This window comes from Eurypyga helias, unplaced genomic scaffold, assembly GCF_000690775.1.
Source record: "Eurypyga helias isolate BGI_N326 unplaced genomic scaffold, ASM69077v1 scaffold1960, whole genome shotgun sequence".
In the NCBI taxonomy this organism is placed as follows: Eukaryota; Metazoa; Chordata; class Aves; order Eurypygiformes; family Eurypygidae; genus Eurypyga; species Eurypyga helias.
This window is the reverse complement of record NW_010227437.1, coordinates 896-16,164: the sequence shown is the minus strand read 5'-3', so window position 1 is coordinate 16,164 and position 15,269 is coordinate 896. Positions and strand designations below refer to the sequence as shown.

The 15,269-nt window shown below is 39.1% G+C and overlaps 1 protein-coding gene across 1 annotated transcript in view; it reads right to left on the bottom strand.

Annotated features, from left to right (window-relative positions):
* Window positions 1–14,712, bottom strand: part of TTLL7 (tubulin tyrosine ligase-like family, member 7) — a gene marked incomplete at its 3' end in the record, with an annotated part of 34,277 nt that extends 19,565 nt beyond the window's left edge. The window contains 7 exon segments of the mRNA XM_010156102.1: window positions 640–804; window positions 3,312–3,528; window positions 5,141–5,299; window positions 12,455–12,522; window positions 13,223–13,344; window positions 14,268–14,396; window positions 14,551–14,712. Of these exon segments, the coding sequence (XP_010154404.1) occupies window positions 640–804; window positions 3,312–3,528; window positions 5,141–5,299; window positions 12,455–12,522; window positions 13,223–13,344; window positions 14,268–14,396; window positions 14,551–14,575 (885 nt within the window).
* Between the last annotated feature and the right edge of the window lie 557 nt (window positions 14,713–15,269).

The following is a 15,269-nucleotide window of genomic DNA, read 5'->3' as shown; positions in this document are numbered from 1 at the left end:
TTATATAACTCTAGAGTATATTGTAATATTTTCCATAGTACATACATACTTTTAGATAGGTAATAACTTAAATACTAAAGGCATATTGGAAACACAGTATAGCAATATTCACCCATTTCATTTTGCAATACAATTTTCAACAAATATTCTCAGAATCATATGTACAGATGATGCCTAAGCTCCTCTAACAATTTAGGCCTATTCCTCACCTAAAGACACCTGTAAAATTACCACTAACTTCTGTGGTGCAGGTTCAAATACACAGATATATACAAGACTGACTACAGTTCTGTAAATATTCTCACATAAAATTGAGATTACACTGTAGAAAAGCCTCCAAGAATTTAAATGGGATCATTTCTTCGTATCATATTATATATGAAAGTGTTTGAAAGGGCTTTTGTCCCTCAGCAGAAGGTTAACATTAAAATTATAATCAAACTCCGAATTTAGTCTCGTATAAAACATAATTATCATTTATAGTATGTCTTTTGTGGCATGCATTGCTGAGCATTTGGATTGATAAAGTCATTAATAAAAATCATGCTGGACACTCTAGTAAAGTGGATGGGAGAAGCAATTAATTTTCTAAGAATACATATGCACATAATAAAGAAAAGCGTATCAGTTTTATCTTACCGAAATATCACTCCAGAATTTGGAGACATCTAGATTATTTGTTTCCAGAAACTCAGTAAACCATTTTATGGAGCGTTTGCTTCCTTTGTCTTCTGTTTCATCCCGTTCAAAGTGTTCATTATGTTTATTGACAGAGTAGTTAGTCAGATGCATATACAATTGACTCTAAAAAAAGGGAGAAAAGACATTAAAAAATCCTTAACTACCACTCTAGAATAGTCAATTCAAAATAATGAAACGAAAAAAAATATGTTAAATCAATAATGACATAGACAAACAGTTCATATTTGCCAACACAGTATGTGCAGATGTAGTGTTTCTGATTCTTGGAGATTTCATCTACTGAATGTTCTAACCTTCTTAAAACAAAACCTGTGCTCGTATTTAAGCCAGTTACAGTCAATTCATCTACGACTCAACATCTCGTTAGGCTACATAATATATCCACCATTTTTACAGGTCTGTATGTAAACAGCTACCTAAAAAAGTGAAGAGCAATTATCATAACTTACAGAATGATTACATTCCACAGGAAGCAAACAATAAAGATGGTATTTTGAAGTGCTACTTTAAAAGTGCTAAAAAATACTCTGGCATATGTTCCACAGACAATCCCACATTTCAGTCTTCACTGTAGTTTATTTATGAAAAATGTTCCATGATAGTGATACTTTACAATATTTTTTTACATATAAACTTATCTGCCATGTTGATATCTGCCAAAAATCCTCATTTTTGAATGGCTTTTAGCCATACATCAGAGGAAGGTAAATTTCAAGATATGCACCACCAGTAACAGACTCATGTTACCAGTTGCATTCAAAAAAAAAAAAAAAACCAAACACAAAACCCAAACCTTTCCAAGGCCGATTTATAAATCATCATTATTACATTTACATTATCTCTCAGTACATATTTTCAGCTTTCTGTGATGGCTGTCCTCATCACAGTGACAGTTCTCTGTCATGTTTGATTCCTTGAGTGTAGCTGAAGTTCTAAGATGACCATAAGCCTTCTGTTCCAATTCCTTTTTGATAAGATAGTCAATAGAGAACACATGCCTTACACTGCCGTTTATCTCACTACACTTAGTTACATTTAAAAAAACTTCATGAAATAAAAAAAGCCTATCAACTTAATTGCAGACTAGTTAACAATATATTGTATTAGCGCTACAAGTAATGAATTTCTCCCATAGCTTCCAATTACTGCTTTGAGAATCATTCTGAAACCTACTGGTTCTGAGTTGTTATAAACGTCATCTTTCCATAAAACTCAAATCTTTTCAGACAAAAGCAATTAATTTTCAGACTACAAAAAATGAGAGTGTTTTTAGAACATTTGTTAAACACCTGAACTAATTTTAGTCTGAAGTTATCTGGAGCAATGTCACTGTGGAACAATGTCATCCAAAGAACAGTATCATTAGTGATAAACCAGGTTATTTCTTACAACAGACAAACTACAACATGAACAGTTGTGAGAGAACAGAAGCAACTGCCTGTTCTGTTTATCCACTCAGAGTGTATTTCAGTGCTGCTAATGCTGAGATTAATAACAGTAAAAAACTATTAAAAGCAAACTATTCCAAATACAATACTGGAACTCTTTCAAATACACCATTTGAACTGGACTCCAAATTACACCTGCATTCTTCAAAGGAGCATCAAGGGACAGTCACAATTTTAGTGACAAGTCTGGAAAAAGACTCTCCATGTGTTGTGTGTCGCATAATTACACTGAATTGGCTCTAAAAGTACATGGTATGGAAATGGAAAGATACAGTAGCAACAGAGCACAGAGAGAGGTGTAAGAATCTCAAACAGACTGAAGACTTCCAGTGCTTCAAATCTACTTTCTGATCAGACATCTGCATTTTGGTCTGTGCCTGAAGGGAGGTGTTACACCTCTCAGAGGGGAAGATGGAGGGGAATCCTCCAGTGACCAGGAGCATTGAAGTCTCCAAAAGCTTCAGCATGTCCCTTACCATTTCTTGGTTCTTTGCAAGTTTGCAGGCAGCCCCGCTGTATCATCCTAAAGTGGCCAAGTACATACTCCTTTCCCTGCTGAAGCCGTCACTGCCAAACAGCACCAGCAGCAGACCCCTCACCTTCAGGGAGTCCAGTGCCCACTCTCACGCACTGGTCTTTGTATTGCTGTTTTTCTGGTTTTTGCATAGGTTCCCAACACAATGGCTGAAATGCTGCAGCATCCACAGCTGAACTCTAAACTTCAGGGCTGTTACACAATGATCTAGCAGGAGATAAACCTTATCCTCAACCCCACCCCACTGCAAACTGATCTCAGATAAATATAAAAGCACTGTAACGGGTCTTGAAGTGATTTTCTTTACTTTGTTTTTTCTGGGTTGAAATGTCAATAATTGATATCCTTTGCTTTCTTGTAGGAAATATTTAAATTGTTTAGCATACATACATGCAAGGTCATATAAAATTTTTATACATCAACAACAATACATCTATACTTGTGATTTTTATAGAGAAGCACAAGTTCAATATCTTTAATTTTTTTCTCTTCAATGACAATGCAAAAATTCAGCCAGATTAATATCACACTAAACCTCATGTCACAACTTACTTTACCTCCTCCAAACCTGACACAGGTAAAATTCTACATACATAAACAATAAATTGGAATGAATCCCAACTTACCAAATTTGAGTCACTGGGGGGATGATACTTTTCCGTGCCCATTCTCACCAGTCCATCATGATATAAAAATACTTTCAAAGGATCACAGGAGGTTACAAGAATATACACACGTAAATCGAACTTGTAGCCTTCCATAAGAAATGGTTTGTCAAGATATTCCTGAACAATCAAGTGATCCTGAGCTTGTAACTTTTCTCCATTTCTTATTAAAGAGATCCTGGTAAAAACAGAAGTTATTTTAAAACATGGAACATGACATTACTCTTCGAAACTCATTTTCATGGTCACCCAGCCAGGCAGTCAGGCTAAAGTCTACCTGGAGAAAGAGACATATCTGTTTTGTATGACAGACAGAAGTGCCATGCGCTTACTCAGCTGTTGGTTTCCTGTCCTTTATGGTGCTTCACTGGATGAAAAAAGGCAACAAACCATTTCAAAATAACTTTCTCCTTCCTCTGATTCAACAATTTGTAATAATGGGTTCACTCTACACTTCGAAATTGTTTGGCAGAATGTCCAGTCTCCAGCTTTCGTGATTATTCTTCCTCGAGCAGCTCTAAAAATAGACCCCCAGCCTTTGTTACAACTTCTGTCCCAGGTACAGGTTGCAAAGAACTTTCAGTGCTAACTGACAGCAATGATGTTTGCAAAGCAGGACTGATCAGTACAACTCAGGATGGCATACACAAAGTCCAGTGTTTGTCTATTCCAGTTTCCCCACATCAGAATGAAAAATGGTTTATATACAGACTATAAATTGGCAGTCCTTATCTACACAGACTTTTAAATAATTTAAATAGCTAATATGTTTCAGTGTATCTCATTATTAACCCTGAATTACCATAGCTTTGTTGCCTTAATCTTACCCTCCATTACTTATGATACATTTCAGTGTTCTGGTGCTGAATACTCCTAATATACTGAAGTACTTTCCAGGTATTTCTCTGAAATATGGTGCTACCTTTCCCTTCAGATTATCATTGTCCTTATCAAAAGGACTGAAGAATAAGGAAATGGAAAAGTTTGAGGGGTTTACAGTAATGCTGATGCATTTTTTAATAACTAAGAGCCTCATTATACTGTATAATCCAAATTGGTGTTAAAAGCAATAAAACTGAAATATCTAAATATAAGAAAAGAGTTAAGAATGAAAATGCAGTATTTATCTCTTTGCTTTTTAGCGTGCAGCCATGTCACAGGCAAAAAAGAGTTTCAACTGCTCGTTGCAGTCTCTTCAGGGGTGCCCTCCTCCGACATGGGTGTCACCTCCTTCCATGAGTGCACCTCCAGCCACATCCCCAACAGTGTCTCCTCTATTTCTCCTACACCTCATGCCTGCCACTCCTAAACATGTGTGTGCTTCTCCAACTGGCTGCAGTTCTGGCACGCAATGGGTTGTGTGGATGCATGTCAGAGCTGCAGAAGATCCTGATCTTCTCTCACAAGTGACAGGCCTGCAGCCCCCAACCACCAAAACCTGCCATTTATGCCCAATACAATCTCACCACATAAGCATGACAGATCAATAAATATATTCTTTAGATAAATTCCGAAAAAAATAATCCTGATCTTAAGAATTATTTGAGCCTCATCACAAAATGCATTTTCCAATTATGCCACATTCAGAACATTAAAATTCCACTTTAATTTAGCTTTATATTTTAGCTATTTCTGCTTGTTAAGCCCTTGTCCAATACATGAACTTTCTTAGACTGATCATATATATTTCACTACAAACTCCTTAGTAATACACAGCTTCTGTGAATGTGTAAATACCACTGGATTTCACCTTTAAAGTGTAAGAAGACTGAAGTTAACATGCAACGTACCCATGTCCCATTGCACCGTTAGCTGGTTTGACTATGAAAGTTTTCTGTCTTCGTTTCTTCTTCAGTTCTTTTACATAGTTTTGAAACTGTGTGTATTCTGCAGGGAAGATCCATGTTCGAGGAATAAAACTATACTCCTGAGGCTGACTCTTGATCATTCTGCAAAAAAGTGTAATTGAGTTAAAATCTTTTAATTACTTTGATGTATCAATCCTCAGGATTAAAAAGCACTTACAATAATTTGACAAGGAAACTTCTTTAGCAAAATGCTGTAATATGAAAGCAAGCTTCTGCAGCTGTTTAAGAACAGTGAGAGCTCAATAACATATACATACTATAAGAACAACAAAAACAGACTATCATCTTGTGCATTTTTGCTTATTATCATATTGTATTTGCTTATTAATGTTGTTGGCATCCATCTCATTTCTTTGCATCCATCTCTGCTGTTACAGTTTTTGTTCAGTTACTCATATGATTTAATACCTATTCTTAAACATATTAAACTTACAATAGACCACATGATTATAGATCTTTTCCTACTTAATAGACTCCTGGATTCCTGGAATCCTTTATTTTTCCTACTTGGGAGGGGTGGGGATATTTGGCAAGTTTCATACTGGTTTGTATTTGGGGATGTATGAGGATCAACACACACACACACAAAAAAAACCCCAAACCTAACAGGCCCTGGGATATCCTAGGGGTTTCTTCAAAGGTGCAAAAAATATTGATAACAAGGACTGAAGTTAAAATTCAAATGGAAGTAATTTTACAAGAGGGTTTTCTTTCTAGTCTTTTGAAGGAATTCCAAAAGTAAGGAATTGTAGTAAATCTACTTTGGCAAAGGCAAAGCAACTGCTCATGCACCTCCAACACAGGGCAAAACAGAAGCCTGAATTTGTGTTTGGTACCAGCATATTGACATTGAGATTCCCTGAGCACCTTATTTAGTCAAAACAAAGCAAAGAAATGCAAAGCATGACAAGGGGGGAAAAACAGAGGAACTAAAACAAAAATAGGGTTAAGATATCGTAGGTAACAATCTCTGAAATAATCTGGTTAAAGGATTTAGGAAGGTCCTGATCTCCCTGCTTTAATAGCTGTGGGAGCTGCGGTAGTGTGCGTGTCTCATATTATACATCTTTTGCCTGAATGCAGAAAAGGCAACAGAAGAGGAAAAATGGCAGAGAATTTAGTTAGTAAAAGTATCCATCACCCAAAGCTGTGTATCTGGCAGATAGGAAGCATATACCCACACCAGACCGGCAATATAGCCTAGATACATATGGGTTAGCTTTAAACAAAGTACCTTTAATACTGGTTGGCAGCCAAGTTATAAGAGCAATGTGGACTTGCTGGTACGATGCAGACTAGTATCCCACAGTTCCCAGCAGAATAAATTTAGTCATTGATGCATTAAATACTGGTGCAGCTAGCTTGCTCCAGGTACTCCAAATACTTGGAACTTCCTATATAACTTCATATGAGATTAGTTCAAAAATACTCTGCCCCCTCCCTGGCTGTCTTCAAGGCCAGGCTGGATGAGGCTTGGAGCAACCTGGTCTAGTGGAAGGTGTCCCTGCCCATGGCAGGGGGTTGGAACTAGATGGTCTTTGAGGTCCCTGCCAAACCATTCTGTGATTCCAGGATTCTATACTCCGTAACACAGCGGGGACACATCTAAAATACAATATCCACAGACCAATAGAAAGTGAGTGGAGAGAAAGTGAGAAATTAACTGACACAGGAAGTTCCCCAACTCTGATTTTTTCAAAATTGGCACTATGATGAATTTTAATACTTTTTAATTAATTACAGATTTATGTATACTTCTACATTTGTAAGGAAAACTGATAGTTATCAGGATAACTTAAATGTAAAAGAGAATTAAAATATAATTTAAATTTTTCACTTCTACTATGAGCCTACGTAATTATCCTAATGCAGTGTAAGACAGTTTTTCTATAAATGGCTCAAATACTAACGGAAAAAACAGAGCTGCCAACCACATCTGTAAGTCTCGGACTGGATCCAAGCCCTACTGGTATAATAGATACACTGTCACCAAATTGTTTAGCCAACTACCCAACACTCTGTAGAAACCACAATAGCTATAGTAGTCCTGAAATACTGTATGAGGTTCAGTGCTTCTGCCGCTTCGCTGTAACTGTTGTTTTTACAAATCTGTTTTGATGAAAGCCACCAGATATTCGGAAAAAGTTTTAAAAATCATAAATAGATAGCATAATTCGTAATTCATGCATGCTTTCAAACTACTCTTGATCTGCTATATATTTAAATACTGCATTTTTCAGGGCCTTGGGATGACTGGTTAAGGGGTTAGGAGCACAAGTAGTGTTCTCCTCTATCCTTCCAGTTGCAGGAAACGATGGAAGAAACAGGAACAGCCATCAGGTCAATACCTGGCTCTGAGCCTGATGTCACTGGCAGGATTTTGGTTTTTTGATCATGGGTCCGTCACATGACAGCAGGCCTGCTGGAGACAGACGGGGTACGCCTGTCCCAAAGCGAGAAAGGATCTTTGCACAGGAGTTAGCAGGGCTCATTGAAAGGGCTTTAAACTGGATTTGAAAGGGGAAAGGGATAAAACCAGCCTCACTAGAGATAAGCAGAGGATAGAGGACTTGTGTGTGATGTGATGTTTGGAGGCTGCCTTGGGCATAGCAATCGCAAAATGATAGTTTCCGATTCTCAGAGAAGTTAGGAGGGGGTCAACAGAACTGCTGCCTTGGACTTCCAGGGGGCAGACTTTGGCCTGTTTAGGAGACTGGCTGACAGAGTCTCTTGGGAGGCAGTCCTAAAGGGCAAAGGAGTCCATCAAGGCCAGCCATTCTTCCAAGACGGAAATCTTAATGGCACAGGAGCAGGCTGTCCCCATGTGCCAGAAGATGAGCCAGTGGGGAAGATGACCAGCCTGGGTGAAGAGAGAGCTTTGGCTAGAACTCAGGAAAAAATGGAGATTTTATGACCTCTGGAAGCAGGGGAGGGCAACTCAGGAGGACTATAAGGATGATGTGAGGTTATACAGGGAGAAAATCAGAAGGGCCAAAGCCCAACTACAACTTAATCTGGTTACTGCTGTAAAAAAAACATAGAAAGCATTTCTAGAAATACATTACCAACAAAAGGAGGGCTAAGGAGAATCTCCATCATTTATTAGATGTGGGGGAAGCATACTGACAAAGGATGAGGAAAAGGCTGAGGTACTTAATGCCTTCTTTGCTGCAGTCTTTAATAGCAAGACCAGTTGTTCTCTGGATACCCAGCCCCCTGTGATGGTAGACAGGGAGAGGGAGCAGAATGAAGCCTCCATAATCCAAGGGGAAATGGTTAGCAACATGCTACACCACATAGACACACACATAGGTCTATGGGGGCAGATGGAATCCACCCAAGGGTACTGAGGGAGCTGGTGGAAGTGCTCAGCAAGCTGCTTTCACTCATTTATGAGCAGTCCTGGCTAAGCGGGGAGGTCCCAGTTGGCTGGAGGTTAGCAAATGTGGTGTCCATCTACAAGAAGGGCCGGAAGAAGGATGTGGAGAACTACAGGCCTGTCAGTCTGAGCTCAGTGCCAGGGAAGGTTATGGGCCAGATTATCCTGAGTGCCATCACGTGACACATACGGGACAACCGGGTGATCAGGCCCAGTCAGCATGGGTTTATGGAAGGCAGGTCCTGCTGGGCTGACATGACCTCCTTCTATGACAAGGTGACCCTCTTAGTGGATGAGGGAAAGGCTATGGATGTTGTCTGCCTGAACTTTAGTAAAGCCTTTGATACCATTTCCAACAGCACCCTCCTGGAGAAACTGGCTGCCCATGGCTGGGAGCCATACTCTTCACTGAGTAAAAAACTGGCTGGACAGCTGGGCCCAAAAAGTGGTGGTGAATGGAGTCAAATTCAGTTGGTGGCCAGTCACCAGTGATGTTCCCCAGGGCTTAGTGTTGGGGCCAGTTCTGTTTAATGCCCTTACTGATGACATGGATGAGGGGATAGAGTGCAACATCAGCAAGTTTGTAGACAACACAAAGTTGGGCCAGAGATTTGATCTGCCTGAGGGCAGGAAGGCTCTGAAGAGGGATCTGGACAGGCTGGATCGATGGGCCAAGGCCAATTGTATGAGGTTCAATCAGGCCAAGTGGTGGTCCTGCACCTGGGTCACAACAACCCCCTGCAATGCTACAGGCTTGGGAACAAGTAGCTGGAGAGCTGCCCAGTGGAAAAGGAGCTGGGGGTGCCAGGTCAGCCAGCAGCATGCCCAGGTGGCCAAGAAGGCCAATGGCATCCTGACCTGCATCAAACAGTGTGTCCAGCAGGACTAGGGAAGTGATTCTCCCCCTTTAATGGGCAATGGTGAAACTGCACCTCAAATACTGTGTTCAGTTTTGGGTCTCTCACTGCAAGAAAGACATTGAGGTGCTGGAGCATGTCCAGAGAAGGGCGACAGAGCTGGGAAGGGTCTGGAGCACAAGTCCTGTGAGGAGCAGCTGAGGGAGTTGGGGTTGTTAAACCTGAAAAGGAGGCTCAGGCAAGACCTTTTCACTCTCTACAACTGCCTGGAAGGAGAGTGCAGAGAGGTGGGTGTCAGCCTCTTCTCCCAAGTGACAAATGATAGAACAAGAGAATCAGCCTCAAGTTGTGCCAGAGGAGGTTTAGTTTGGATATAAGGAAATATTTCTTCACTGAAAGGATTATCAGACATCGGAACAGGCTGCTGAGGAAAGTGGTGGAGTCATCATCCCTGGATGTATTTAAGATGTCATGGGTCATGGTTTAGTGGTGGACTTAGAAGTGCTGGGTTAACAGTTGGACTTGATCACAAAGGTCTTTTCCAACCTAAACATTCTATGATTTTATGATTTAGAGCTGTTATTACCTTGCTAACTAGATAGATTATCTAGGCAGAAATTATCCTATTTTTAGGCATAAAGCAATTTCTGTGTTAGTTTCTATCCCTCTCCAAATTCCTTATCATATGCATCGTGAAATGCTATATGATAAAGAAATGCCATTTAACTTCCTCACAGCTTTCAGTACACATGCTCCCTATTCAATACTTCATGGTTTTCTGGATGTATTATTTTGTGACTGCAAGTACCTCAGTTCTACATGCCCTTTTCTATTTATGCATAACGGGGTAGACTACAAACTCTTAATAATGCAAAGCAGAATACTTAACCAATGTTTACAAATTCTGATGCTCACTAAAACTTTCAACAAAATAATTCAGCTCTGTTCTTTCCCCGCATGGCCCTATTCAGAAATGGCTTAGGAACATCATCAAGTAGCTTGTGGAATCAAGACCTATTCATTACAATAGCCCTATTTTCCGGCACATCTGCTACCCACTACTGTGGGTAACCACTTCCTCACTGTTCTGCTCCAGCCTTTAGCTTTTGCAGTCCTTAGCAGGAGGTCTGAGAATTAAACAGTATGTTATTGTTCTTCTGAGTGTTATTTTAGCTCACAGATGTGGTAAGACTGTGCTCTTGTTTCTCAGAGTGCTTTCTCTGCAAAATAATAAAAGGTGTTGAACAAAACGTAGGTTAGTAAAGACATGACTTGTCACTCTAATAACGCAGGTTCCACTGCCCAGGTTTCAAGATTCTCTGACTCTTCGAGTATGAACAGAGGTTAGGGGGTAGGTATGGATGAGAACAATTCTTGCTCCGTGATCAGTTCACAAACAGTTTAAACATAAACAACAAAGGTGCTGCAAAAAAGACCATCTCATACATGGGTCTGTTCCCCTTCCCATTCATCCTGGACACCTTCTCCCCCACTTACTGTATTCCTTCTGTAACCACACTTATCCTTCACATGAGGAGACCTCATCTAAGAGACTATTTCAAGAAATTAATATCTAGTTGGCTCTACAATGGCATCTATTATTTTTTTCTTTTCTATGATATGATTATTCGCCTTGAAAACGATGCTTGTGCCTGTTTTTTTTTCCTGCTTCTATCCATTTCATGACACTGTGTCCCTACACCTGTGCTGGGTTGTCTCCTTTCATAGTACACATGCTACATATTACACCGCTCCCTTCCACCCTTCTGCGTGTTAAAACCACATTGCCCTGTGATTGAGAGAGCCTGAATACTGGCTGTATGAAAAATTCCCGAGGAGCAATTCCTTAAGAATAGCATTTGCCTCTAAGACTCCAGTAGATTTGTTCTTTCGTTCCATTCCCAACAGCCTGTATTAAATGGAAGGGTGAAATGAGTGTAACAACAAAAGTAGAAGTAAAAGAAAAAGAAGAAGAAGCACTTGTCTACTCTTCACCAATTCTCACTAGTTGTTTCCTGAACTCTCAACAGGACGAAACCCACAGCTATTCTGTACAAGTCAGTAACAGGAATAGAAAGCATTGCATGCAGCAGCAAAGCAAGAGAAAAGAACAAGTGTTTCTGCACTATTCTGTTCAAACAAATTTCAAGACAGCACAGCAGATGTATGGAACAAAATCCTCCACTCTACAGACAAGAGCCTGTCCAACCATACATTGCAACAGGCTTGTGATTTCTCCATTCCCAACAGCCTGTATTAAATGGAAGGGTGAAATGAGTGTAACAACAAAAGTAGAAGTAAAAGAAAAAGAAGAAGAAGAAGAAGAATGTGTGATTTCACATATATCTGTCCATTTCACAAGCAGTCTCAAGGTGTATCATTTTGATTTTTATAAACTATGAATACAATTATTGAATTTTGAAGCTAGTACTACGAAAACCAGACTGATTAAAACCCTGCTATATCTACTGATACTAAGTGAAGTCACAACATAGATATGTTTGACCCAGAGATATCTTATCAGTGACTTTATTCCCATCTTATCTATAATATGCGCAATCTCGGCATTGTGCACAGTAAGATGTTTCACATTTTTTAAATTTGATATACACAAAAATACAGTCATTAAATACTTTAAACAAATAATATCCATCCACATACTAGTTATTTTTTCTGTTCTAAATGCAGGATATATGCCGGGATGTATTATGTATTAAGACTATTATACAATAATTTAAGGCTCTCCTACATTCTGTAATGCATAGACAGAGACAGATAGCACATTATTTTCCACTGAAGTCAGTTGGAGAGATACAATAGTCCACTCCAATGCTACAGACCCAGGACTAAAGCCAAAGTTACTAAGGAACTTCAGAAATTATTCTTGGTCCTCTCATAACCTCTTACTAAAAATAAACAAATCCTACAAGCAATAATTGAGTGTTGTACTGCATTATATATTACGGTTGAAAAGCTTCTTAATATTAAAAGAAAGATTACTTAGTCATGTTTCTTGCCAGAAAATCCTTTCTACAGATCTCGCCCATTCCTGGAAAATGGTTGATTCTCTGAGGAAGGAAAAAAAAAAGTTAGTTAGTTGGTACGTTTTAGTTTTTCTGGCATACCTAATACAATCATTTAAAACATTCAACTGCATGCTCAGGCAAACAGAATTAGTGTTACGTTTAAATTATTTAAGATGATTTCTTACATTATACTATGTATTGTTAGCCATACTACAGATACAGTAAGTTGTATTCTCCTCCAACAACATGAGAATGCCCATGGATTTCATTTCAGACATGAAAGGAGGCTATCATACTCTTATTCACAAAGCTATCTAGGAACAAAGATGCTATCAGAAGGTAATGGTAAAAAAGAAATTATTTATTCACAGAAACTGGGGAGAGAGCTCTGCTTGTTAACTTACTGCTTAAAAGCTTATGAGCAACTTATAAATGATGTTTTGCATCTTCTTTCAAACTCTGATCACTCACAACACCCAATAGGCAGACAAAAGCATGAAAGAACAGACCCAAATATTTTAACACCAGATTCCAAGTGGTATGAATAAATAACTCTGGAAAAGAGAATAGGATTTTACAATGTGTAGTGGTATAGCCTCATTGTTGTCTGGGTGGTGGTGTTTTGTAGTTTGTGGTTTTTTCTCTCCATACAGATGTAACTGACCAGAAGTAACACACTACTGAACATTTCAGTGTGAAGCAGTTTACTGAAACATGCCAGAAACTCTAACTACCACTCTACCTGATAGTTCCGAAGTTCAGCAATCTTTTCTTGTTGCACAGCAGAATCACTCCATATAAGATTAGCTGTTTCATCTTCATCGCGTGTTTTCACAAATCCCATTTCTCGTATTACTACACGTACTATGGAGAAATCACATACTTAAGGAGTTTTTTGAATCTCTAAAATAGATTTATTTTCAAAATTTTAAAAACTGATTAAGATTTTATACTCTTACAATATCCAACCCTTTGTCTGAGACCAATGTTATCATGCAAGCTATTATTTATCTTGCCGTATTTCCATCAGTCTATTGCAAACATGTCATTGCAATGTTACAGCACCTTCTACTGAGGCTGGAATCAGAGCACAACGACTGATGGGAACTGCAAAGAGCTTCAGGGTGTTCCACAATCATCTATTAAAGTCCCCTTGCACAGCTTTTAGACTTAATCTTGGCTGTCACCTATGTTAATTTTAAATCAGTGATGACTGTAAGTGTCACTGCAGACAGGGGACAAGAGTGCCTCCTTAGACAAAGTACAGCAGTTACAAATGCAAATATATATATTATTTTAACATAAAAAAAGAGAAAAGACCTATTATGTGCTAGGCATAACTCAGGTTCTAGGAGAAAGATTTTTCTGAAGTAGCCCCAAGCATCAAAATGCAAAACATTAGTAGATTCTATTGAGAAAACTCTGTATAATAATTAGAGTATTTAACATTAAATTTACACTGGTCATCTTTCAAGGCTTTAAGTAAACTTCCAAACACATACATAATTCATAATTAGAGGGTTTTTCCAAGGCCTTTTTGATTACTTATGTTTTTGCATTTCAAGGCCCTTGCCTGAGTAAGAAATGGGGAGTAACAGATGCACAGTGTTCAAAGCCACCAAATCAACGCTACCAAAAAAAAAAAAAAAAAAGGTTTCTTACAAAAGAAAATCCTTTGGAAATATCTCACTGTCAGGATGGTGTAAAGTCCATTAATTCACCCCATTAAAGAGTAATTCACTCATGTCAATAGCTATTAGAAGAAAACAAAATATGTAACTTCCTACCAATTTCATATTTTGTGCCAGCAACATTTGCAGTGATGACTCCATTCTTCTTCTTTCTGACTTTTCTTTTAATTGTGCTTTGATAGGGTAGTTCCGAACTCAAAGTCAGAGGAGCAGTTCCATGGTTATCTTTGAAAAATAATGTGGTAACTATCAACATCTTTATATCTCAAATAACACATACAAATGAACTAAAAATACAAACATTTACCTTGTTGCAACTCAGGAGTACAAGCATACTGAATAATTAATAAGCTTTATTAAAAATCCAAGACTATCATACCTCCCTCATTAGGCAAGGATGGCATTATAACCTAGGATAGTGCAGAAGCAGACCCCAAATTCCGTTCCAAGTTCTCAGAAAATGATGAAGCTGCCAAAGCCGAATTATTTAAAGCTCCAGTCATACCATTTCAGTCTCTGGTTGTAGCAAATACTAGGTCTGGGATGGTCAGATATCTCTGTTAAAAAAATATGAGAGAGACTTTGTTATAGAGAAATCCTGAAAAAATATGAACAGCTGAAAATTAAATATGGAAATGCTTTCAATAACAGGCCAACAGTAATGCTTATTTTAAAAGATTGATCAAGTTATTGTAAATAGGTCTATTGGGTTTGCATGGCAAGATTTTGGTAGCAGGGCGGCTACAGGGGTGGCTTCTATGAGAAGCTGCTGGAAGCTTCCCCTGTGTCTGACAGACCCAATGCCAGCTGACTCCGAAACAGACCCGCTGCTGGCCAAGGCCGAGCCCATCAGTGATGTCGGTAACACCTCTGGGATAACATGTTTAAGGGGAAAAAAACAAAAAAGAGATTTTTGCAGCAGAGTGACAGAGAGCACAAGATGTGAGAGGAACAACTTCGCAGACCCCAAGGTCAGCGGAGAAGGAGGGGGAGGAGGTGCTCCAGGTGCCGGAGCAGATATTCCCCAGCAGCCCGTGGTGCTGACCATGGTGAGGCCGGCTGTGCCCCGCCGCCCTGGAGGGGCATGGGGGAGGCCAG